This window comes from Theropithecus gelada, chromosome 1 (genome assembly GCF_003255815.1).
Source record: "Theropithecus gelada isolate Dixy chromosome 1, Tgel_1.0, whole genome shotgun sequence".
Lineage (NCBI taxonomy): Eukaryota > Metazoa > Chordata > Mammalia > Primates > Cercopithecidae > Theropithecus > Theropithecus gelada.
The window spans coordinates 55,367,682-55,392,633 of NC_037668.1; the positions used below are offsets into that span (position 1 = coordinate 55,367,682).

The following is a 24,952-nucleotide window of genomic DNA, read 5'->3' on the forward strand; positions in this document are numbered from 1 at the left end:
GTAGAGATGGGGTTTCACCGTGTTAGCCGGGATGGTCTCGATCTCCTGACCTCGTGATCCACCCGCCTCGGCCTCCCAAAGTGCTGGGATTACAGGCGTGAGCCACCGCGCCTAGCCCTTTTTTTTTTCTTTTGAGACTGAATTTTGAGCCCAGGCTGGAGTGCAATGGCACAATCTCAGCTCACTGCAACATCCGCCTCCCAGGTTTAAGCAATTCTCCTGCCTCAGTCTCCCGAGTAGCTGGGATTACAGGCATGCACCACCACGCCCCGCTCATTTTGTATTTTTAGTAGACATGGAGTTTCTCTATATTGGTCAGGCTAGTCTCGAACTCCTTTCACATTTATTATTTAGAGATGGCGGGTCTTGTTATGTTGCCCAGGCTGGTCTCAAACTCTTGGCCTCAAGTGATCCTGCTACTTTGGCCTCTCAAAGTACTGAGATTATAGGTGTGAGCCACTGTGCCCAACCCCATATTGATTTTTAATATTCTTTCTCATTTCTTTGAATCATTATATTTAACATACCAATACAGTAGTAGACATAATTGCTATACAAATGACTATAACCTGGAGATGGATGCTCAAAAACTTATCAATGGGTTGGACTTCTGCCAACTGCATTTTTAAAATCAAATCTATTAATCCACACCAGACACTAATTCTTAGTGGTTTTCCTCTAGTTAAACCCAATAAAGTAGTACGATTCTCCAAGGAGCCTCATTTCCCACCTGTATATGTAGGGATTCTTCCATGAGCAGGCTGGCCCCATTGCTAGGCCGTGACACTGGCGGTTTCTAAGAACCTGGGTCACACGGCTATCTCAACAATGGGCCAAGAGAACACTGTACATTTGACCTATCAGGTGGATCACAAATGCCCAAGATGCAAGTTTGTCCTGCCTGAGCAGAGCAGAAGCTCTACAAAGGCTAGAGTTTCATTCTGAGAAGTGGCAGGCTCTCCTGGCTGTGCTCATCCCACAGGTCCCAGCAGCGGTCAGAAATCACACAACTCCGGTGAGACTGTGGAAATGGCGGGATGGCAGGGAATCCAGCACTGCCGAGCAACTACTCTGTGCTGCTGGGAATGCTGAACCAGCCGGTCCCGTGACGCCAATCTCTTATTGTGCTTGATATTCCTAGTACCTGACCTACAGGTTGATACAGCAGGTATCCAACAAGCACTAAATTAACAAGCAGTTGCTAACTGCTACGTTGTCATCAGATTTTTATAAAAATATAACCAGTCAGGCGTGGTGGCTCGTGCCAGTAATCCCAGCACTTTGGGAGGCCAAGGCAGGCGGATCATGAGGTCAGGAGATCGAGACCCATCCTGGCTAACACGGTGAAACCCCGTCTCTACTAAAAATACAAAAATTATCCGGGCATGGTGGCGGGCGCCTGTAGTCCCAGCTACTTGGGAGACTGAGGCAGGAGAATCACTTGAACACGGGAGGCAGAGCTTGCAGTGAGCTGAGATCTGGCCACTGCACTCCAGCCTGGGCGATAGAGCGAGACTCCGTCTCAAAATAAATAAATAAATAAAATAGAAAACCACTTCCACCTATAGAAGTACTGCTACTGCTTTGCCCATTTGAGGGCACCAGCTTGATAACTAGAAAGAGAAGTTTACCAGCCATGAAAGTATCCTGTCATACATTCCAAATTCAAATATATATGATTTTACTTGTTTTTAGCCATTGTTCTTTCTTTGAGAAAATAACCAAGAACGAACACACTTGCAAATGAACTGCTGCTGCGTTTCACACATTTGCATAGTTCCGCAGATGTTAACAACTCTGCATGTATAGAAAACAACCACACATTTATTCACTCTTAGAAACCAAGTAGGTGGGGCCTTCTCTACACAGCTGCTAGATCTCATTTAGAAAGAGTTAAAGCAGAGAATTCTTTTTTTTTTTTTTTTTTTTGTGAGACAGCGTCTCACTCTGTCGCCAGGCTGGAGTGCAGTGGTGTGATCTCCGATCACTGCAACAACCTCTGCCTCCCGGGTTCAAGTGATTCTCCTGCCTCAGCCTCCCGAGTAGCTGGGACTACAGGCAAGCGCCACCACGCCCGGCTAATTTTTGTACTTTTAGTAGAGACAGGGTTTCACCGTGCTGGCCAGAATGGTCTCGATCTCTTGATCCGCCCGCCTCCGCCTCCCAAAGTGCTGGAATTACACGTGTGAGCCACTGCGCCCAGCCTAAAGCAGAGAATTCTTATTTGGATGTTACACCTTGCTAACTTTATCTCAAAATTGGTTCTTTTATTCAAGATGTAGATTACTTTCAGGAGTTGTCAAAAACATCTTTGAACTAGTTTCTTTTTCTGTAAGAAACAGTCGATCAAGTTGGCCAAAAAATGACTATAGGCTTTTGGAAAGTCTCATCTTGAGGCCAAATGGGTAGCTATTTGATTCAGTTACATGATCACACACTGCCAAAGAGTTCACATTAAGGTCCATTCTCTAATCCCTTTAAGTGGCAATGCTAGATGTAGACGCTTTACAGACTATGTGTTTTATTCAATCTTCATAACAAACCCAGGGGAAATGACGTTGTTTTCTTTTTGTAAACGAGGAAATGGAGGTTCTCAGAGCTGACATAGCCTGCTCAAGATTCTAACTAAAAAGTGGGAAAGCCAGAATTCAAATCCAAGTTTCACTATGTTACACTGCCTCAGATGATATAGTCATTACACTGCTCAGAAAGAAAAAATGAGAACATTTTTACAAGTTGCTATAATAGAACTGTTTTATTAAACATACGAATGTACTTATTTTGTACAAAACGCAGTAACACTTCTTCCTTTCCTCTGCCCCTGGAGGCCACCACTGCAGCACTTCATGTTCACAGAAACACACGTCAGACAAGTGTGTCAAGCAGTCATGACAAGCAGGAAAGTGCAATTCTGAAAGTAATGCCACACAACCAAAGTGGGAAACAAAAACAGGCAGAGGCCAGCAGGTTTCTCAGCTAGGGCTCTGCCTACAAGGCCCTGGTCCTGCTCATCTTTCAGCAGCAAACATTTTAAGAAGAGAAACTCCCGAGCACTATGTAAGTGCTCTCCTGGTAGCATCCTTCCAATTCCACCTATCTTGCTGTGGTAACAAGCTTATTTGTAACTTCCTCAAGAAATCCCACCCTGGATTGCATCCCTGTCAATTGCCCATCTCCCTCTGAGCTTCAAACAAAACAAAACAAAACAGAAGAGCAGTAAGTTTCAAAAGGATGTCAGAGGAGACCTTTAGATAGATGAAACCTACTTCCTAGAAGCCACGTGGCCAAACATATGCAGAGCCGGAGACAACAGATTGTGAAACTAGGTCCAGCTGTAAAATATCTCAGGTACCCAATTAGATCCAGTTATTCTGCATCTGTGGATTTAAAATGGTCATCATCCACAGTAGAATAGATGTGCCCCTCATTGCTCAGAAAATCCACAGCTTGCCTAGAAAGAAAGAAAAAAAGTCATTTTCAGGCCAATTCAGAAGGAAATTGCCTTTTGGATATGGCCAAATATGCAAACTTCGCTTATCTCCCAACTCTCTACCTTAGCTAAGAATTCACAGGTATTTTGTACATAGAAAGCTCTCACAGGGAGAAATGCCAGTAAAATAGCAAAACAGAGCTTATTCATGGAGACACTAGCTATTAGGGCTATCTTGGATCCCTCTCCCAAACTGTGTAAAGGAAAGACAACAGGGCCTCACTTAAACACAGTCTAAGCAGGAAATCGAGGATCTAAAGCTGTAGTCACACTTGCACACAAAATCTCCTGGTAAAAAGAGCTGTCTTTAAAAGTCCCCTCTGGGAAGTAAAGTTGTGGGAAGCAAAGGAAACACTGAAACCTTCAAACTCTTCAAGGTCCTCAGGGTTAGTGTCAGTAACGTATTTAATAGCTACAATCTACAGAGCACCTAAGTGACAGCAGTTCTCTACCTCATCAGCATAGTAACTCTGAGATAGGAATTATTATCCTTATTTTACAGGACAGGAAATGGAATTAGTCCTGAGTATTCCTTTTCTATCTAGGCCTGGCAGGTCAATTGATTTATAGTAACAAATAACTATCACAAGCACCATCACCATAAGTCAGTGTGTTTGACTGGTTTACTACACTGGAATCAGGAGGCTGCTTGTCTAAGATGGAATCAGGATAAGGGTGTTGGAAGGACTGGTTGTTTAATAAGGTCCAGATAGTCTAATACACTCACGTCCACAATGGGGACAGTAACAGCAACAGGACTGTACACCTGAGGACCAGGAGCTAAGGACTTCCCTCCTCCAGTCTAAATCCCATAAGGAAATCAGGTCAACTTTTTGCTCAGAATTATTATATATCCCTTACATATAACGGTCCTTAGTGTCTGCTGAATGAAAAAATTTGCTGAATAAGTGATGTGATGGGTAGCACCATTTTGGTGCATAGTCTTTTTCCTGTTTTTCCATAGCTGAACAATTTCCATTCTGCCACCAGGGTTGCAGTTAAGTTGTTTTTGTGTGACAGTCTCATTCTGTCATTCAGGATGGAGTGCAGTGGCACAATGATGGCTCACTGCAGCCTCGACTTTCTGGGCTCAAGTGATCCTCCCACCTCAGCCTCCTGGGTAGCTGGGACTACAGGCATGCGCCACTGTGCCCAGCTAATTTGTTTTTATTGTTTTTGTAGAGACAACGTTTTGCCACGTTGCCCAGGCTGGTCTTGAACTCCTGAGTTTAAGCAATCTGCCCACCTCAGCCTCCCAAAGTGCTAGAACTATAGGCATGAGCTAGTGCCTGGCGAACTTTTACTTTTTTTTGAGATGGAATCTCACTCTGTCACCCAGGCTGGAGCGCAGCGGTGCGATCATTGAGTGCCACCACGCCTGGCTAATTTTTGTATTTTTAGTAGAGACAGGGTTTTCACCATGTTTGCCAGGCTGGTCTCAAACTGCTGACTTCAGGTGATCCACCCGCCTCGGCCTCCCAAAGTGCTGAGATTACGGGCGTGAGCTACCATGCCCGGCCGCCAAGTTTTACTTTTAAAACTCACTTCTCACTATCAGGAAACCCTTGTGAGGTGAAACAGGTACAATTCCAGAGCCTGAGCTCATGAAAATCAAATACTTACTTGATTGAAGATACAGACATGTGTTTCAGCTGGTTCTTGAGATCCTGAAAGTTCAACCCTTCAGGTCTTGGACAAGCCTTAATCAAATTCAACACCTGAAGATTCAAATCAGAAAGATTTTTGCAATTATTTTGGATCAGCCACCCCTTTGCAAACCTGAGTCCCTTTATAGGAAAGAAATAAACCAGGTATTCAAACAATCTTAGCTCATCAAAGAAATAACAAAATTTAAGACTGTCTGTGTTTTGTATTTCTGAAGTCACTCTGGTGGAGTTTACCTGGTTTTGGGCCACAGTGAGGCCATTTGCTGGCATGAAGCTATTCCCACCAAAGTTCCCTGCTTCACTCATTCCTGGATTGCTGATAGGTGCTCTCCCTGCTGAGGGCTGAATTAAGAAATAAGTTAACAATATTAGAAAATCCATCAAGTTAAACAGTCTTTACAACTTCAAATAGCTCGTTAAGCAGCTTACAAAAAACAATTTATAAACAGTTTCCCAGTAACATTGCTTACATTGGAATGGACAGCTATTATCTAAAGAGTATTTCATAGGAAGATAAAGTAACTCCCCGAAGCACATAAATATCAAAAAGAGACAGATCCTCTTGGCTCCTTTTGTTTCTGATGTGAGAGGAACCAGAGAAGAGTAGCAGTGAGAAGAAAATTACCCAGAGTCTGCTATTTTTTTTTTTTTTTTTTGAGATGGAGTCTCGCTGTGTCTCCCAGGCTGGAGTGCAGTGGCGTGATCTCGGCTCACTGCAAGCTCCGCCTCCCGGGTTCACGCCATTCTCCCACCTCAGCCTCCCAAGTAGCTGGGACTACAGGCGCCCGCCACCACGCCCGGCTAGTTTTTTTTTTTGTATTTTTAGTAGAGACGGGGTTTCACCATGTTAGCCAGGATAGTCTCGATCTCCTGACCTCGTGATCCACCCGCCTCGGCCTCCCAAAGTGCTGGGATTACAGGCTTGAGCCACCGCACCCGGCCGAGTCTGCTATTTTGGTACCCGTGTGGCCCAATCACTCAAGCATTCACTGAGTGTCTATAGGCATGAAGCACCACAGGCAGAGAAAAGGAGACACAGTCCCTATCGTCCTCTCTCTTTCTTTTTTTTAAAACAAATTCTTAAAATGCTCTGCAATCACTATTTTCATTTCCTTTCTCCCCAGTCACTCCTCAGCCCACCATATTTGGGTTCTCCCCAAGTACACCTCTGAAACTCTTTTCACCAAAGTCACCAAAGACTCTTCAACCAATTATCAAAAAGTCTCTTTCAGTCCTCCTAATACTTGACCTCTCAGAAGCAGACACTGCTGACCACACTCCTCTTGAAATGTGTTCCTCCCTGGGCTTCTTGACACCACATTCTTCTGCTTCTCCATCTGACTCTCAAACTGAACCTTCTCAGTATCCCTCATTAGCCTCTTCTATCTGTCTCCCAAAAGGCTGACAGAGTCCCCAGGATTTCATCCCAGACTGCCTCCTAGGCCACAAATCCTCACTGCCAGCCGGATTGCTAACTGGACGCCAACATGGTGAAACCCTGTCTCTACTAAAACTACAAAAATTAGCTGGGTGTGGTAGTGCGCACCTGTAATCCCAGATACTGGGGAGGCTGAGACAGGAGAATCGCTTGAACCCGAGAAGCGGAGGCAGCAGTGAGCTGAGATCACATCATTGCACTCCAGCCTGGGTGACAGAATGAGACTGTCTCAAAAAAAAAAAAAAAAGGCTGGGCGCAGTGACTCATCACTTTGGGAGGCTGAGGCGGGCAGATCACGAGGTCAGGAGATTGAGATCATCCTGGCTAACACGGTGAAACCCCTTCTCTACTAAAAATACAAAAATTAGCCAAGCATGGTGGTGGACGCCTGTGGTCCCAGCTACTCGGGAGGTTGAGGCAGGAGAATGGCGTGAACCCGGGAGGTGGAGCTTGCAGTGAGCTGAGATTGCACTACTGCACTCCAGCCTGGGCGAAAGAGTGAGACTCCATCTCAAAAAAAACAAAAACAAAAACAAAAAAACCCCCAAATAAACAAAATTTTTAAAATTTGAATAAAGGCAATCTTTACTATGGCCTCCAAAGCCCCACATAATCTGGGCCCTGCCTCCTTGCCTACAACCCTCTCCCTCTCCCCTGTCATTTAATTCACTCCAGACTCTGGCCTTGCTGGTTTCAGAGATGTCACGCTTACTCCACACTCCTGCTTCTTGCACTTCCTAGTCCCTCTGGTTTGGAATGTTCTTTCCCATCTAAAATTGTACCATTCTTGGTTCCCTCCATCACCCTCTTCTCCTATTTTGCTTTATTTACTTCAAAGCACCTATATAACTACCTAAAATTATATATATTTTTTGTTTATTGCTTCTTTCTCCCAAGAATATAAGTATATCGTGTTCACTGTTATACTCGAATGGGGACTAGAATGATTGGGACTATCAAATCAAAGTAGGCGCAATACATATTTTTCTTTTTCTTTATTTATTTTTTTGAGACAAAGTTGCTCTGTTGCCTAGGCTGCAGTGAGTAGCACAATCACAGCTCAATGCAGCCTTGACCTCCTGGGCTTAAGTGATCTCCCAAACTCAGCCTCCCAAGTAGCCCATCGAATTCTTTAATTTTTTTTGTAGAGACAGGGTCTCCCTATGTTACCCAGGGTGGTGTCTCGAACTGGGCTCAAGTGATGCCCCCATACCAGCCTCCCAAAGTGCTGGGATTTCAGGCCATGAACCACCACACCCGGCCCTGAGGGCTTTCTTTTTTTTTTTTTTTTTTTTTTGAGAAGGAGTCTCGCTCTGTCGCCCAGGCTGGAGTGCAGTGGCCGGATTTCAGCTCACTGCAAGCTCTGCCTCCCAGGTTTACGCCATTCTCCTGCCTCAGCCTCCCAAGTAGCTGGGACTACAGGCGCCCGCCACCTCACCCGGCTAGTTTTTTGTATTTTTTAGTAGAGATGGGGTTTCACCGTGTTAGCCAGGATGGTCTCGATCTCCTGACCTCGTGATCCGCCCGTCTCGGCCTCCCAAAGTGCTGGGATTACAGGCTTGAGCCACCGCGCCCGGCCTCTGAGGGCTTTCTAATACTAGAGTCAACAAACCTTTTGTGTGGTCCTAGATGGACTTGCCAAAGTCAATTCACACAATGGAAAATACTATGAAGAAATTTCAATATGAATCAATAAATATAATTTCAGGGAAAAAATAATAGTACATAATTATCCCTACTTAGCCAGTAAGTTAGAAGGAAGACAGCAAAATGCTGTCCTGAAGGGGGCTACTCTCTGAATATGCACTGACAATCCTTGGAGCTAAGAGCTCAGCCTATAATTACATGTCTGCACCTAAGGGTTGTCACAGGCCCCAGCTGTCCAGGCCAGTGTCAGAGGAACTCTTAATTCTGAGAGAAACATCAGTGTTTCATCTGAAATAAAATACGGTGACAAAGCTAATGAAGAAAGTGTTCTGAGGACTTAGTGATGTCTTTCTCTGGCTCAGCCTTCAAAATGTCAAGAAAATCAAAGCTGGAACACAAAAGTAACCTGTGTTCTTCCAAGGAAGAGAAAAAGCTAGGAAAGTGAGGCTACTCACCTGGCTGTTGGCTTTGCTTAGTACCATGTGTGCATTGATCACTTCCAGAATATGTGTGGTGAACTCATTCATATCCTCCAGGGGCATGATCTTAAAGGCTACCAGGCTCTTTTTGTTCTATCAAAATGAAGAAAAAAATGTGAATAAAATATGAACATACATTAATTTCAGGTCAACAATGTGGCTCTTTTCTTGGTTATAATATTAATATTTTGCCAATATGAGAAAAATGTTATATACTCTCAGAAGTAATCCAAATATGGTCAAACATGAGAAAAACACTAAAATTAATAGCTAAGGGACATTAATAATTTTCCCAAGGTTGCATAACGGAGCAAAATCTAGACTCCTGACTCCGAATCTAGTGTTCTCCTTTCTCCAACTAATGAACGCCACAGATGGCAATTGTAGGAGATTCTGTTCTTTCTTTACTATTCTGTCAATTTCATGTTAAGGTAAAAAAAAAAAAAAAAAAAAGAAAAGAAAGAAAGAAGAGTTATTTCCTTTTGAAGAAGAGAGTAAGAAATAACTTCCCATTAAACAGGGGGACTTAAGTATTTTAACTATCCAAAAGCCATGACATGAATCTAGAAACTGCTTCATGCAAAAACACTTTAACTGCTATTTTATTCTGACTTTACCTGAAAAGATCTCAGGTGGCCTGCCACTTTCACATATGTTTCTGGAGGAACCACAGTGTTTTCACTGCTGGTGTCCTAACATAAAATACAAACATGTCATTAAGGTTTTAGTGATGCTGGTGAAAGCCTCTTTAACATTTCTATATTATGTAGAGAAAGAGAAAGTTACAAAGTAGAAGAGTTAAAGGATCCTAAAATGGCATTAAGGAGTTTGCCCTGCCTTTTACAACTTACTTTTTTGTAAAACCAGGAATTAGAATAAAAATATCTCTAAAGGTAATTCTCGGTTCCAGAGTTCTGTAGCACATCATAAAAAAGCAAACAATTATGACACTCTCATTCAAGCTCTTAGGCACACAATTTTTTTTTTTTTGTGAGGGAGTCTTGCTCTGTCGCCCAGACTGGAGTGCAGTGACATGATCTTGGCTGGCTGCAACCTCCCCCTCCCAAGGGAGGGTTTGAGTGATTCTCCTGCCTCAGCTTCCCCCGTAGCTGGGATTACAGGCGCCCGCCACCACGCCCCGCAGGCACACAATTTTCTGGTGGATATACTTATTGGCAAAGCAATTCTACTTTTGGGAATTTAAGGAAGTAATTAAGAACAGGCATTAAGATTTAGATTTATCATAGTACAGAATATTAAAAATTTTAAAACAACCTAAATATCCAACATAAAGTACACATTTCTATATAATAGGATACTCCACACTGTTGCAAATGACAACACAGAATTCTATTTACTGTCTGGAAAAACAAGTCATGACACATGGAAAAAAGCTGATTTCCCATTTGGGACAATATACACTAAACTGTTTAATGGTTGACTAGCATAATTACAAACTATTTTAATATTTATCAGTTTCCTAGAATATGCACACATTATTTATAAGAAAAATACATTAGCTGATTTTTTTTTTGAGACGAAGTGTCTTGCTCTGTCACCCAGCCTGGAGTGCAGTGGCACGATTTCAGCTCATTGCAACCTCTGCCTCACGGGTTCAAGCAATTCTCCTGCCTCAGCCTCCCGAGTAGCTGGGGCTACAGGCACGCACCACCATGCCAGGCTAATTTTTAAATTTTTAGTAGAGATGGGGTTTCACCATGTTGGCCAGGCTGGTCTCAAACTCCTGACCTCAGGTGATCCACTCATCTTGGCCTCCCCAAAGTCCCGGGATTACAGGCATGAGCCACCGCACCTGGTCAAAAAGACTATTTTTTAAAACAACTATCATACTGGCAAAAATTTAAGACAAAAACCCATTGTTAGGCCGGGTGTGGTGGCTCACGCCTGTAATCCCAGCACTTTGGGAGGCTGAGGCAGGAGGATCACCTGAGGTCAGGAGTTAGAGACCAGCCTCAACATGGAGAAACCCCATCTCTACTAAAAATACAAAATTAGCCGGGCATGGTGGTACACCCCTGTAATCCCAGCTACTTGGGAGGCTGACACAGGAGAATTGCTTGAACCTGGGAGGTGGAGGTTGCAGTGAGCCGAGATTGCACCATTGCACTCTAGCCTAGGCAACAAGAGCGAAAGTCCGTCTCAAAACAAAACAAAACAAAACAACAACAAACAAAAAAACCCATTGTTAGAAAGGGTATGCAGGATGGGCACAGTGGCTCACACCTGTAATCCCAGCATGTTGGGAGGCTGAGGTGGGAGGACTGCTTGAACCCAGGAGTTTGAGACCAACCTGGGCAACACGGTGAGATCCTATTTCTTAAAAAAAAAAAAAAAAAAAAAAAAAAAAAGGTTAAGGGTATGGAAACTAACTGGGCACTCTCATGCATGATTGAAGTGTAAACTGGTACCTTTATAGAAGGCAGTACAAAAATGCAAAAATTAAGATGTTAAAAAAAAAGTGAAGTGTGTATTTCCCCCCAGAAAACCTACTTTCAGGAATATATCTTATGATTATTTTATTTTTTTGAGATGCAGTTTTGCTCTTGTTGCCCAGGCTGAATGCAATGGCACGATCTTGGCTCACTGCAATGTCTGCCTCCCGGGTTCAAGCGATTCTCCTGACTCAGTCTCCCGAGTAGCTGGGATTATAGGTGTGCGCCACCATGCCTGGCTAATTTTGTATTTTTAGTAGAGATGGGGTTTCACCATGTTGGCCGGGCTGGTCTTGAGCTCCTGATGTCAGGTGATCTGCCTGTCTTGGCCTCCCAAAGTGCTGGAATTACAGGCGTGAGCCATGGTGTCCAGCCTTATGATTATTTTATAATCATGAAGAAATGTATGCAAAGATACTCACTGGTGCATTGTGTATAATGGCGAACGACTGAAAAGAAGCTAAATGCTGTTCCCTGATTGGGTCTACTGTTAAGTAAGAAACGATGTATTCTTACAATGGAATAGGTGGTCATTTAAAATGATAGATGTAAATCTTTACAGATAACATTAAAAAATCAGTTCCTGGCTGGGCCATGGTGGCTCAAGCCTGTAATCCCAGGACTTTGGGAGGCCGAGGCAGGTGGTTCACCTGAGGTCAGGAGTTCGAGACCAGTCTGGCCAACATGTTGAAACTCCGTCTCTACTAAAAATACAGAAATTAGCCAGGTGTGGTGGTGCACGCCTGTAATCCCAGCTATTCGGGAGGCTGAGGCAGGAGAATCGCTTGAACCCGAGAAGCAGAGGTTGCAGTGAGCCAAGATTGCGCCAATGCACTCCAGCCTGGATGACAGAGTGAGACTCAGTCTGAAAAAAAAAAAAAAAAAAAAAAAAAATTGGTTCCTCACCAGGCATGGTGGCATCAGTCTATAGTTCAGCTACGTGGGAGGTTAAGGTCAAAGGATCACTTGAGCCCAGCTTTGAGGCCAGTCTAGGCAGCAAGCCAAGACCCTGTCTCTATTTAAAAAGAAGGCCTGTGGCTCATGCCTATAATCCTAGCCCTCTGGGAGGCTGAGGTGGGCGATCACCTGAGGTTGGGAGTTTGAGACCATCCTGACAAACATGGAGAAACCCCATCTCTACAAAATACAAAATTAGCTGGGTGTGGTGGCACATGCCTGTAATCCCAGCTACTCGGGAGGCTGAGGCAGGAGAATCACTTGAACCCGGGAGGCAGAGGGTGCGGTGAGTCGGAGATCGTGCCATCGCAACAAGCCTGGCAACTCCAGCCTGGGCAACAAAAGCAAAACCCCGTTTCAAAAAAAAAAAAAAAAAATCAGTTCCACAACATAATTTTTAGTGAAAAGAGCAAATTACTTAGCAGATGCATAGCATATTTTTTTTTTTTTTTTTTTTTTTGTGGGCGGGGTCTCGCTCTTTCGCCCAGGTTGGAGTGCAGTGGCCGGATCTCAGCTCACTGCAAGCTCCGCCTCCCGGGTTCACGCCATTCTCCGGCCTCAGCCTCCCGAGTAGCTGGGACTACAGGTGCCCGCCACCTCACCCGGCTATTTTTTTTTGTATTTCTTAGTAGAGACGGGGTTTCACCGTGTTAGCCAGGATGGTCTCGATCTCCTGACCTCGTGATCCGCCCATCTCGGCCTCCCAAAGTGCTGGGATTACAGGCTTGAGCCACCGCGCCCGGCCGATGCATAGCATATTATCCCTTTTACAGTAAAAGAGGTATGTGGACATCTGTATGTACGTATAGGCAGAGACAGATGTCTGAAAGGATATTTCCCAAAATGTGTTATAACAGTTCTTTAAGGGACATGAGATTTCAGGTGATTTTTAAAATGCTTGATGGCAGGGACTGTGTCTACTTCATTCTTTTTATACCTGGAATCAGGCACAGTCTGGTTCAGAATTGGTACTCCAACAATAACTGCTGAATGAATTATCCTTTATTTTTCTGAGAAGCAAAAAATTAAAAAATTACATAACTACCAAGTTATTTCTCTATGGTAACTTGTGGTTTTTGAAGGAAAAGTCTTTTTTTTTGAGTCAGAGTCTCACTCTGTTGCCCAGGCTGCAGTGCAGTGGCGCGATCTTGGCTCACTGCAACCTCTGCCTCCTAGGTTCAAGCAATTTTCCTGCCTCAGCTTCTGCGTAGCTGGGATTACAGGTGCCCGCCTCATTTTTGTATTATTAGTAGGGACGGAGTTTCACCATGTTGGCCAGGCTGGTTTCAAACTTCTGACTTCAGGTGACCCGCCCGCACTGGCCTCCCAAAGTGCAGGGATTATGGGTGTGAGCCACCATGCCCAGCCTAAAACAGTCTTTATTATCCAAATTTTGTGTAATGAATGTATTTCAAAAACAAAATACAAAACACCAAGAGGCCTTCTGCACAATTAAAAATATAAAAGGATAAAAAGTATATACTGTATTTCAATCTATTTTATCCATGTTTATAAAGACACTTATATACACATGCTACTGTGTAAAAATTGGGTCAAATCCTGCATACCATATTGTAATATGCTTTTTTCAACAATTTATGGCAAACACTTATTTGTGACAATACATGCTTTTCTATATCATTTGTAGTATGTTATAAATATGTCATGGTTTACTTAGTAATCCTTTATTGCTAGTATTTTGAGATTATTTTTATTTATTTATTTTGAGACAGAGTGTTGCTCTGTTGCCCAGACTAGAGTGCAGTAGCATGATCTCGGCTTACTGCAACCTCCGCCTCCCAGGTTCAAGTAATTCTCCTGCCTCAGCCTCCTGAGTCGAGTAGCTGGGATTACAGGTACGCACAACCACGCCCGGCTAATTTTTGTATTTTTAGAAGACAGTTTCACCATGTTGGCCAGGCTGGATTTGAACTCCTGACCTCAGGTGATCTGCCTGCCTTGGCTTCCCAAAGTGCTGGGATTACAGGCGTGACCACTTCACTGGTCTAAATCTTTGTACGTGTCTGTAATTCTTTCCTTGATGTAAACTCCTAAGCCATGGAGTTTTGCTAGGTCACCACTGTTTTTTTTTTTTTTTTTTTTTTTGAGACAGAGTCTTGCTCTGTCTCCCAGGCTGGAGTGCAGTGGCACGATCTTGGCTCACTGTAAGCTCTGCCTCCTGGGTTCATGCCATTCTCCTGCCTCAGCCTCCCGAGTAGCTGGGACTACAGGTACCTGCCACCATGCTCGGCTAATTTTTTGTATTTTTAGTAGAGACGGGGTTTTACTGTGTTAGCCAGGATGGTCTCGATCTCCTGACCTCGTCATCCATTCACCTCAGCCTCCCAAAGTGCTGGGATTACAGGCGTGAGCACCCGGCCGTTAGGTCACCATTTTTATGACTGATGCTTTTGATACAAGCTGATGTTTGAGAAAGGTTATACCAATTTATACTCACACTATAAGCCTACTTTCTTGGACAATAACAAATCACTCAATATTTATTAAGTGCCTACTACTAAGCTAGGGCACTGTGTGGTAGCTGCTGCTCTTACTAGAACTAGACATTGTCATTCTTTGTTTTCTTTGCAAACTTAAACTAAAAATGATATCTCAATGTTTGTTAAGCCTGCTTTAGTTACTGCCACTACCATTTCTACTGTCTTTTATGAATTATCTGTGCATCCTGTTTGGTCATTTTTCTAAGGTGCAGTGGTTTTCTGGTTTTATAAGAGCTTTTTGGCTGGACGCAGTGGCTCAAGCCTGTAATCCCAGAACTTTGGGAGGCCAAGGTGAGCAGATGACTTGAAGTCAGGAGTTTGAGACCAGCTTGGCCAACAGGGTAAAACCCTCTCTCTAGTAAAAATATAAAAATTAGCCAGGCATGATGCCACAAGCTTGTAATCTCAGCTACTCAGGAAGGTGAGGCGGGAGGGTTGCCTGAACCAAAAAGGTGGAGGTTGCAGTGAGCTGATACTGAGCTACTGCACTCCAGTCTTGGAGACAAAGTGAGACTCTTTCTCAAACAACAACAACAACAAACAAAACAAAACTCAAAACCAGAAACAACAAAAAAGAGCTTATTTTGTTGTTGAGACAGTCTCAGTGTGTCACCCAGGCTGGAGTACAGTGGCACAATCTCAGTTTCACTGCAACCCCTGCCTCCCGGTTCAAGCAATTCTCTTGCCTCAGCCTCCCGAGTAGTTGGAATTACAGGCGCCCACCACCACGCCTGGCTAAGTTTTTATATTTTTTAGTAGAGATGGGTTTCACCATGTTGGCCAGACTGGTCTCGAACTCCTGACCTCTAGTGATCCACCATGCCAGGCCAAAAAGGAGCGTTTTATTAATTAAAAATTTAAATGTTTGTAATATGTTGCAAATATTTTCCGCACTCATTTAAACAATATTTATTCTAGGACCACTGTGTGACTAGCACTGCTCTAGGTGCTAAGGCTACAGCGGTGACCAAGATAAAAATCTTTGCTCTAGGCCGGGCGTGAGGGTTCAAGCCTGTAATCCGATCACTTTGAGAGGCTGAAGTGGGTGGATCACCTGAGGTCAGGAGTTTGAAACTAGCCTGGCCAACATGGCAAAACCCCATCTCTACTAAAAATACAAAAAATTAGTCAGGTGTGGTTGCAGGTGCCTGTAATCCCAGCTACTTGGGAGGCTAAGGCAGGAGAATTGCTTGAACCTGGGGCACAGAGGTTGCAGTGAGCTGAGATTGCGCCACTGCACTCCAGCCTGGGCAACAGCGCAAGATTCTCTCAACAACAACAAAAAAAGCAGGGGCCGGGCGCGGTGACTCAAGCCTGTAATCCCAGTGCTTTGGGAGGCCAAGGCGGGTGGATCACAAGGTCAGGAGTTCAAGACCAGCCTGACCAAGATGGTGAAACCCCGTCTCTACTAAAAATACAAAAATTAGCCAGGCATGGTGGCAGGTGCCTGTAATCCCAGCTACTTGGGAAGCTGAGGCAGAGAATCGCTTGAGCCTGGGAGGCGGAGGTTGTAGTGAGCCGAGATCCCACCACTGTACTGTACTGCCTGGGCGACAGAGTGAGACTGTCTCAAAAAAAACCAAAAAAACAAAAAAAAGCCTTTGTTCTATTGGAACTTAACATTCTACCGTCTCCTGTCATTTGACTTTTAATTCTATTTTTGGCATATCGGGAAGGTATATAATCAAATCTATTAACCTTTCACTTTACGGTATCTGTCTTTGATGTCTTTTTGTATTATTTTTATAAGAAAAAACTTTAAAAAGACTAAAAAAGTTCAACATCTCTACAGTTCCAAAGTAACCCCATCATGATTCAAAAACAGCCACTTACATCTGTGTCAACCCACTGGCGAACGTCCATGGGTGCAGCTGTCATGTCATCTATTTTGTAAACAATGTTGGTTGGAGCCTTCTCTGCATGTCTAATGATCCCCACAATAGTGACCTAGGTTAGAAGAAAGAAAAAAAAAAAGGCTGTTTCCCCCGAAACCAAGGCTACATTTTTGTATTTTTAAACATAGTCTTATTTCATTCTTTATTATGAGTAAGTGATTCCTTTACAAATTATTTGACATACCTGTGAAATCTCAACATTCCCAATTCTGAACACTTCATCAACCAAAGTGGCAGAAAGCAGCTGAGATATAGTACAGGGTACAATGTGCTGGGCTCGGGCTCTCTAAAAAGAAAAAGCATGCAAAATTCAATTAAGAAAGTAATAACTACCACTCATTTGACACCTGCCATGTGCCAAGTACTTTAAATGTATTAGAACACTGAATTTCAAAACAAATCTCATTATCTTTGCTTCAGAGAGATGGAAACCAAGGCCATATAGCAAACCAATACCACACTTTTAGACTCCAAACCCAGGTTTGTCTAACTCGAGTTCCTGCTGAATACATGTGTTGCCCTGAGAATTCACCAAAATGAGTAGGTCAGAGTGGGGGACAGGATAAGGAAGAACGACCTGCTGCTGCCAGAACAGACCTTCAAGAGGAAACCCCAGCTTTAGGGTGTAGACAGGCTGGTGCTGCTGTTCAGGTCACTGACAAAATGAGATGGTATGGGGAAAAGGTTTGAGAAATGACTAATGGAGACAGAACTCTGGGATTGCTTGTAGGTCTTGTGATGAACTATAAAAGGTAGAACAGCTTCTTGTAGGACAGATTTTTTGACAATCAAATGGAGCTCCTGGGGAAATGGAATAAGAGCTTGGACATGTTGGACATCTTTAAAAAAATTTTTTTTTTTCTTTTGAGACAGAGTTTCACTCCTGTTGCCCAGGCTGGCGTGCAATAGTGCAATCTCAGCTCACCGCAACCTCTGCCTCCCAGGCTCAAGCGATTCTCCTGGCTCAGCCTCCTGAGTAGCTGGGACTATATGTGTGTGCCAGCATTTTGCATTTGTAGTAGAGACGGGGTTTCTCCATGTTGGCCAGGCTGGTCTGGAACTCTTGACCTCAGGTGATCTGCCCACCTCAGTCTCCCAAAGTGCTGGGATTACAGGTGTGAGCCACCGCCCTTGGCCACATTTTATGTTTTGAGATGGGGTCTTGTTCTGTCACTCAGGCTGGAGTGCAGAGGCATGATTATAGCTCACTGCAGCCTCAAACTCACGGGCTCAAGCAATCTTCCTGCAACAGTCTCCTGAGAAGACGGGACTACAGGCATACCACCACACCCAGTCAATTAAAAAAACATTTTTTTTTGTAGTGATGGGGCTTTGCTATGTTTCCCAGGCTGGTCTTAAACTCTTGGTCTCAAGTGATCCTCCCACCTTAGCCTCCCAAAGTATTAGGATTACAGGCATAAGCCACTGTGCTGGACTCATGTTGGACATCTTAGGGGGAAGAGGCAGGATAGGGTAGGCAGAACAGTATCTAGTGAGTACACTCAAATCATATCCTTTTTTTCGAGATGGAGTCTCACTCTGTTGCCCAGGCTGGAGTGTGATGGAGCGATCTTGGCTCACTTCCGTCTCCTGGGTTCAAGCAAGTCTCCTGTCTCAGTTCCCCAGGTAGTTGGGATTATAGGTGCATGCCACCACACCCAGCTAATTTTTGTATTTTTTCTAGAGATGGGGTTTTGCCATGTTGGCCAGGCTGGTTTCGAACTCCTGACCTCAGGCAATCTGCCCACCTTGGCCTCCCAAAATGTTGGGATTACAGGCATGAGCCACTGCACCAGGCCCAAATCATATCTTAAACCAGCCACACAACAGTGTAAACTTATTTTTGCCTACCAGTGGCAAGAGGTAGTCTGGGTGACATAAAGATGAATACAATGGGACAGGATTTACCCTCAACATATTCCTAATCTAGGGGAGGTACAAAGGTAAACAATAAACCTGATCTTGATATACCATAAAATGAAGTGTGCCATGTGGGACCTCAGAAAAACTTATTGGCAAAAGAGGGAGGCTTTAGGCTGAACTCCGAAGCACGAGAATTTCAACAGTGAAAAAGTAGCAGGTAACAGGCTGAGGGCAAGTACGTACTCCCAGTCTCCCAGAGGGAATATGTACAAGGCGGAAAAACAATGAGAGCTCTTCCTGTCAGAAGCCAAGAGGAAGTGGACCAATACCTGTACTGCATGGAAGACTTAGAACACAGTAGACTCTTGGCCTTCATGGATTTATCAGTTGCAACTCTGACCTGAACATCCATGACACTGCCAATATTTCACTTTGCTGAAGCATGATTTTAAACGGTTAGTATTGCCACAAAGGGATAAAGCAAGCTCAGTCAACCGCTGGCATATATGCCACAAAAGGCAGCAGCCAAGCTTGAGGGTTAAGACTGTGGCTCTATTCTCAAGAGCAGTTGCTCGGCCAGGCGTGGTGGCTAACGCCTGTAATCCCAAGGCCGAGGCGGGCGGATCATTTGAGGTCAGGAGTTTAAGATCAAGCCTGGCCAACATGGCGAAACCCTGTCTCTACTAAAAATTAAAAAAAAAAATTAGCCGGGTGTGGTGGCGTGTGCCTGTAATCCCAGCTACTGGGGAGGCTGAGGCAGGAGAATCACTTGAACTCGGGAGGTGGAGGTTGCAGTGAGCCGAGATCTTGCCACTGCACTCCAGTCTGGGCAACAGAGACTCTCCTCAAAGAAAGGGAAAAAAAAAAAAAAAAAAAAAGAGCAGTTGCTCTTGGTCACATTTATTAACTCATTTGTACCTCGGTTTCCTCATCTGCAAAACTAGGAATGATAAATTATAAAAACTAACTACATGGTAAGGGCTCAGAATACTACCCAGCACACAGTACTCAATAACAAATGTTAGCTATTATTATATTAGCTATTGTTCCTCATTTTTTACATCTGCAATAGCTTTTAATAACAATGTGATGGGATCAACTGTTTTTCAATTTTACTTTATGATATTTTATAGGTAAAGTTACATGCTATGTTAATATTTATAGTTTTAAAATTTGCAGGGGTCCCAGGATTTACCTCTCACAAACTACTATATTTCTGTTTTTACCTATCACAGCTGAGATTTTCATTGTATCTTCAGCATAAGAAAACTTTTTTTTTTTTTTTTTGAGACGGAGTCTTGCTCTGTCGCCCAGGCTGGAGTGCAGTGGCCGGATCTCAGCTCACTGCAAGCTCCGCCTCCCGGGTTCACGCCATTCTCCTGCCTCAGCCTCCCGAGCAGCTGGGACTACAGGCGCTCGCCACCTCGCCCGGCTAGTTTTTTTGTATTTTTTAGTAGAGACGGGGTTTCACCGTGTTAGCCAGGATGGTCTCGATCTCCTGACCTCGTGATCCGCCCATCTCGGCCTCCCAAAGTGCTGGGATTACAGGCTTGAGCCACCGCGCCCGGCCGCAGCATAAGAAAACTTAAGAACCAGTAAGGTAAAGTGGCAAGAACATGAGGTTTGGAGCCAGAGAGTCCTATAGACCCATGCTCAAATCCCAGCTCCAAAGCCCTGGACACAGGACCACCTTTTCTGAAAACTGGGGATATATACCTCTTCAGTTGTAAATGAGACACATAATATATACGAAGTGCTAATACTAACCTCTGCATGCAGTGGATGTTTGACAAGTATTATTACCTCTCAGGTAAAAAAGTTATATATGGATAACAATTGAGATGTTAACAATGCCTTCGAATTCATCTCAAATCAAGTATCTAGTTTTTATTGAGCACATATTTTATGTAGGAATTGATCGCAAGGAATTCCTAGTTTGCTCCGAAGAGATTCACAGAGTGTCAATACAAGTATGCTTAATTTTGGGGGAAAAAAAACCATTTTCAGACTAAAAAAATTTTCATAGCTGACTATGAACTACAGGCTACTCTGACAGTACTTCATGAAGGTACCATTATTACAGATTAAAAATGGGTCACTATTTGAAACTTCACATGGTTCAATCACATTGAACAAATATATAATCAACAGGAAACATTTTGGATAGTTTTTATCAACCAGGGATGGTGCTGCACACCTGTAATCCTAGCTACTTGGGAGGCTGAGGTGGGAGGATCCCTTGACCCCTGGAGTTAAGAGTCTGCAGTAAGCTATGACTGCACCACTGCACTCCAGTGGGGGTGAAAGTGAGACTCTGTCTCAATTTTAAAAGAAAAAAAGAATAGGGTGTTTACCTAACTTTTAACTGTGGAAAATACTAGATTTAAAAACAAAACAAGGCCAGGTGCAGTGTCTCATACCTGTAATCTCAACACTTTGGGAGGCCAAGAAGAGCGGATCGTCTGACATCAGGAGTTTGAGACCAGCCTGACCAACGTGGCAAAACCCCATCTTGACTGAAAATACAAAAATCGGCCAGGCATGGTGGCATGCGCCTATAGTCCCAGCTACTTGGGGGGCTGAGGCAGGAGAATCGCTTGAACCCAGGAGGTGGAGGTTGCAGTGAGCTGAGATCGTTCCACTGCACTCTAGCCTGGGCAACAGAGCAAGACTCTGTCTCAAAAAAATAAAAAATAAAAATAAAAACAAAAAGACTGTCCAGGCATGGTCGCTCATGCCTGTAATACTACCACCATGGGAGGCAGGGGTGGGAGGATTGCTTTAGCCCAGGAGTTTGAGACCAGCCTGGGCAACATAGTGAGACCCTGTCTCCACAAAAAGAAAAAAAAATCCAGAGACTGGGATTGAGTCTCCAACTTACAAGCATTCTTCTCTGAAAAGCTATCTTAATACCCAGCTTTTAGGAATTATGAGATAAAAATTCTAACAATCAGAATGGAGAAAAATAGTTAAGCTTGGGAAGAAAAGATGAGAACCAATCATCTACCTTGTTTTCTCCTGCACGACCTCAAGAAAATCAAAATAGAAAATTAAAGTCCCTTGAGATCTTCTAGGACAGAGAAAACTACAACAGGGAGAAGTTGTTGCTCATCAGATGTTGGATTTGTTCAGCATCATGTGTGTACTGTCTGATTCTAGTTCCTTATTAGCTATGTAAGCTTAGGCAGTCCCTTAATATACCTGAGTCTCTGCTGTATGCTGGAATAAACAATAAATTCCTTACAGAATTATGTAAAATAATTTATATGAAAGTTATAAAGTGGCCAGGCGCAGTGGCTCACGCATGTAATCCCAGCACTTTGGGAGGCCGCGACGGGCGGATCACAAGGTCAGGAGATCGAGACCATCCTGGCTAACATGGCACAACACCGTCTCTAATAAAAAAATACAAAAAATTAGCCAGGCATGGTGGCGGGTGCCTGTAGTCCCAGCTACTTGGGAGGCTGAAGCAGGAGAATGGCGTGAACCCGGGAGGCGGAGGTTGCAGTGAGCGGAGATCGCGCCACTACACTCCAGCCTGGGCGACAGAGCGAGACTCCGTCTCAAAAAAAAAGAAAGAAAGTTATAAAGCAATGTTCAAATATACCAGAATATCAATGAATGTTTTAACCTGCTCACACTGAATCTTAACACATCTGAGTGACTCCTAAAGAGAAGTCAAATTAACCCCACATTTATAGAATGAAATTGCAGTTGTTAAATGCAAACTCAGCTGGGAGTGGTGGCTCACACCTGTAATCTCAGCACTTTGGGAGGCTGAGGCGGGTGGATTGAGGCTAGGAGTTTGAGACCAGCCTGGCCAACATGGCCAAACCCTAACTCTAAAAAAAAACACAAAAATTAGCCTGACACGGCAGTGCACATATGTAGTCCGAGCTGCTAGGGAGGCTGAGGTGGGATGATCACTTGAGGCCTGGAGGTCCAAGTTGCCATTAGCTGTGATCACGCATCACTGCTCTCCAGCCTGGCAGACAGAGACCCTGTCTCAAAAAAAAAGAAAAAAGGCAAACTCATTTCTGAGTGACTAATCAACGTTTAGACAGCTTTCTATAGATTGTTTTCCTACACAATGCCTTACTTGTCAATTCTCAGAACCACCCTATGACATGAGTACTACTAGTATCATCAGATGAGAAAAACCAAGGGCCACAGCCTTCAAGCTGCTTTCCTGAAATCACAATGGCAGTTAAAAGGCAAAATGGATTCTGGAGTCCCCGTGTTCTGGCTCCATAGCCTGTATTCTTTGTATATAATGTTAAGTCTCACATGACATTTTAAGGTATGTTAGCCCCTCTTCATAGGTGCAAAACTGACTCCCAAGCCAGTTAAGAAATGTGTCCAGTGACACCCTGCAAGTAAAGCAGCATGGCAATAGCAGAACACGTCTATGACTTCAAAGACCACATTTCTTTTTTTGAGACAGAGTCTACTTCTGCTCTATTGCCCAGGCTGGAGTGCAGTAGCACCATCTTGGCTCACTGCCATCTGTCTCCCGAGTTCAAGTGGTTCCCTTGCCTCAGCCTCCCTAATAGCTGGGATTATAGGCACCCGCACCACGCCTGGCTAATTTTTGTATTTTTAGTAGAGACGAGGTTTCACCATGTTGGCAAGGCTGGTCAAGAACTCCTGATCTCAGGTGATCCACCCGCCTCAGCCTCTCAAAGTGCTGGGATTACGGGCGTGAGAAACCGCGGCCGGCCCAAAGATCACACACTTTTTTTTTTTTTTTTTTTGAGACAGAGGAGTGCAGTGGCCCGATCTCAGTTCACTGCAAGCTCCGCCTCGCGGGTTTACGCCATTCTCCTACCTCAGCCTCCCAAGTAGCTGGGACTACAGGTGCCCGCCACTTCGCCTGGCTAATTTTTTTTGTATTTTTTAGTAGAGACGGGGTTTCACCGTGTTAGCCAGGATGGTCTCGATCTCCTGACCTCGTGATCCGCCCGTCTCGGCCTCCCAAAGTGCTGGGATTACAGGCTTGAGCCACCGCGCCCGGCCAAGACCACACTCTTGATGTCGCCTCACATTTAATTTAAAAGCGACTTTGGGCCGGGCTCGGCGGCTCATGCCTGTAATCCCAACACTTTGGGAGGTCGAGGCAGGCGAATCACCTTAGGTCAGGAGTTGGAGACAAGCCTGACCAACATGGAGAAACCCCGTCTCTACTAAAAGCACAAAGTTAGCCGGGCATGGTGGCGCATGCCTGTAATTCCAGCTACTCGTGAGGCTGAAGCAGGAGAATCCCTTGAACCCGGGAGGCGGAGGTTGCGGTGAGCCAAGATCAGGCCACTGCACTCCAGCCTGGGAGACAGAGCAAGACTCTGTCTCAAAAAAAAAAAAAAAAAAATGTAAAAGAGACTATTAATACAAGTACAGGCCAGGAGCAGTGGCTCATACCTGTCACCCCAGCACTTTGAGAGGCTGAGGTGGGAGGATGGTTGAGCTCAGGGGTTCGAGACCAGCCTGGGCAACCCCCAGGTGAGACCCATAGTGAGACCCCCATCTCTATTTTTAATAAAAATTAAAAAAAACAAGTTGAGAGCGTTCACACAAGACTGATTCATTGGCTACACTAATCAATTTCAAAATAAAGCCAATGAGGGGAAAAGCCAGGGCAACAGGAGGTGCAAAATTTGGCAAGATTTCATTTCTGAAACTTACAGCACTTAATTATGAGAGATGCGGATAATAATAGATCATTATCGCATCAGTTCATGTTGAAATCTTCCTTCAAAGCATAAAGTTTCTGTCATAGATGACTTAGGGACTTCAGGACAGGATAAAACAAAACCAAATACTCCTTTCAACCTACTGATTTCTTTTCGGCCTGAGAAGGTGCGGGCGATCCAAAGCCCCCCGGGGACTGCGTGTAGCCGCCGGCTCCCCCATATGAGGAGCTGCCATAGCTTTCGAATCCACCTGTTTTGAACAACAGGATTAGTGCCTGTGCCACGTCCCGCGCCTCCGAGAAACCTGCAGGCTCCCCGAGGCTTCGCCCCTCCAAATACTGCCCGCGTCTCCCTAACCTTCCTCGCCGCCTTCCTGCGACCCCCAAACGCCCCAGCTCCGCTCCCGCCCTTCCTCTCCGGCTGCCACACGCCTCTCGGACCCCAGGCTCTCCCTCTTGCTAAAACCTCCTGCGATTCTCTTCCTCCTCCACCCCGCACCCCCATCATTACTGTTCCACATCTTGGTCGCGATTTTCCGCAAAGAGGCCGAGAAGGTTCGGGTCTGGGGGAATCACGGAAAACCACAGAACGCGGCCCCTACTGCGCCGCTCTAGCTACTTTTCTCTGGCGCCACAAACTCCTTCGCGCGAATGACGGAGCCAGTCAGCTCCCGGGGAGCTTCTCGCTTCAGCCAATCGGTGCTCACGAATGCTACGCTTGTTCCTGTCTTCTCTGCCCATGCCCCGGAAAACGCACACCGCGCTCCCAGTTGGCTCCAAAAGCCTCCGCGGCCATCTTTACGAAGGGCAAAACCCTCCGCACTAGCGGAAGCAAGGAGCTGTCAGGGCGGTATCGCAAGAAATCAACCAATCAGA

The 24,952-nt window shown here is 44.7% G+C and overlaps 1 protein-coding gene across 5 annotated transcripts; it reads right to left on the reverse strand.

Moving 5' to 3' along the window:
* Positions 1 to 2,726: 2,726 nt before the first annotated feature.
* RPA2 (replication protein A2) lies at positions 2,727 to 24,952 on the reverse strand. 5 transcript variants are annotated; one of them, XM_025358573.1, is made up of 9 exons: positions 24,784 to 24,952; positions 24,221 to 24,327; positions 16,712 to 16,813; positions 16,466 to 16,579; positions 9,339 to 9,413; positions 8,698 to 8,814; positions 5,392 to 5,499; positions 5,114 to 5,208; positions 2,727 to 3,451 (listed from the first exon to the last, which is right to left on the reverse strand). In XM_025358573.1, the coding sequence occupies exons 1-9, from the start codon at positions 24,815 to 24,817 to the stop codon at positions 3,367 to 3,369; spliced, it is 837 nt and encodes a 278-aa protein (XP_025214358.1). In that variant the 5' UTR covers positions 24,818 to 24,952; the 3' UTR covers positions 2,727 to 3,366. The 5 variants fall into 5 exon arrangements, with proteins under 5 accessions (XP_025214358.1, XP_025214360.1, XP_025214367.1 ...); XM_025358575.1 differs by having other exon boundaries at positions 24,588 to 24,952; XM_025358582.1 differs by having other exon boundaries at positions 24,070 to 24,327; positions 24,588 to 24,952.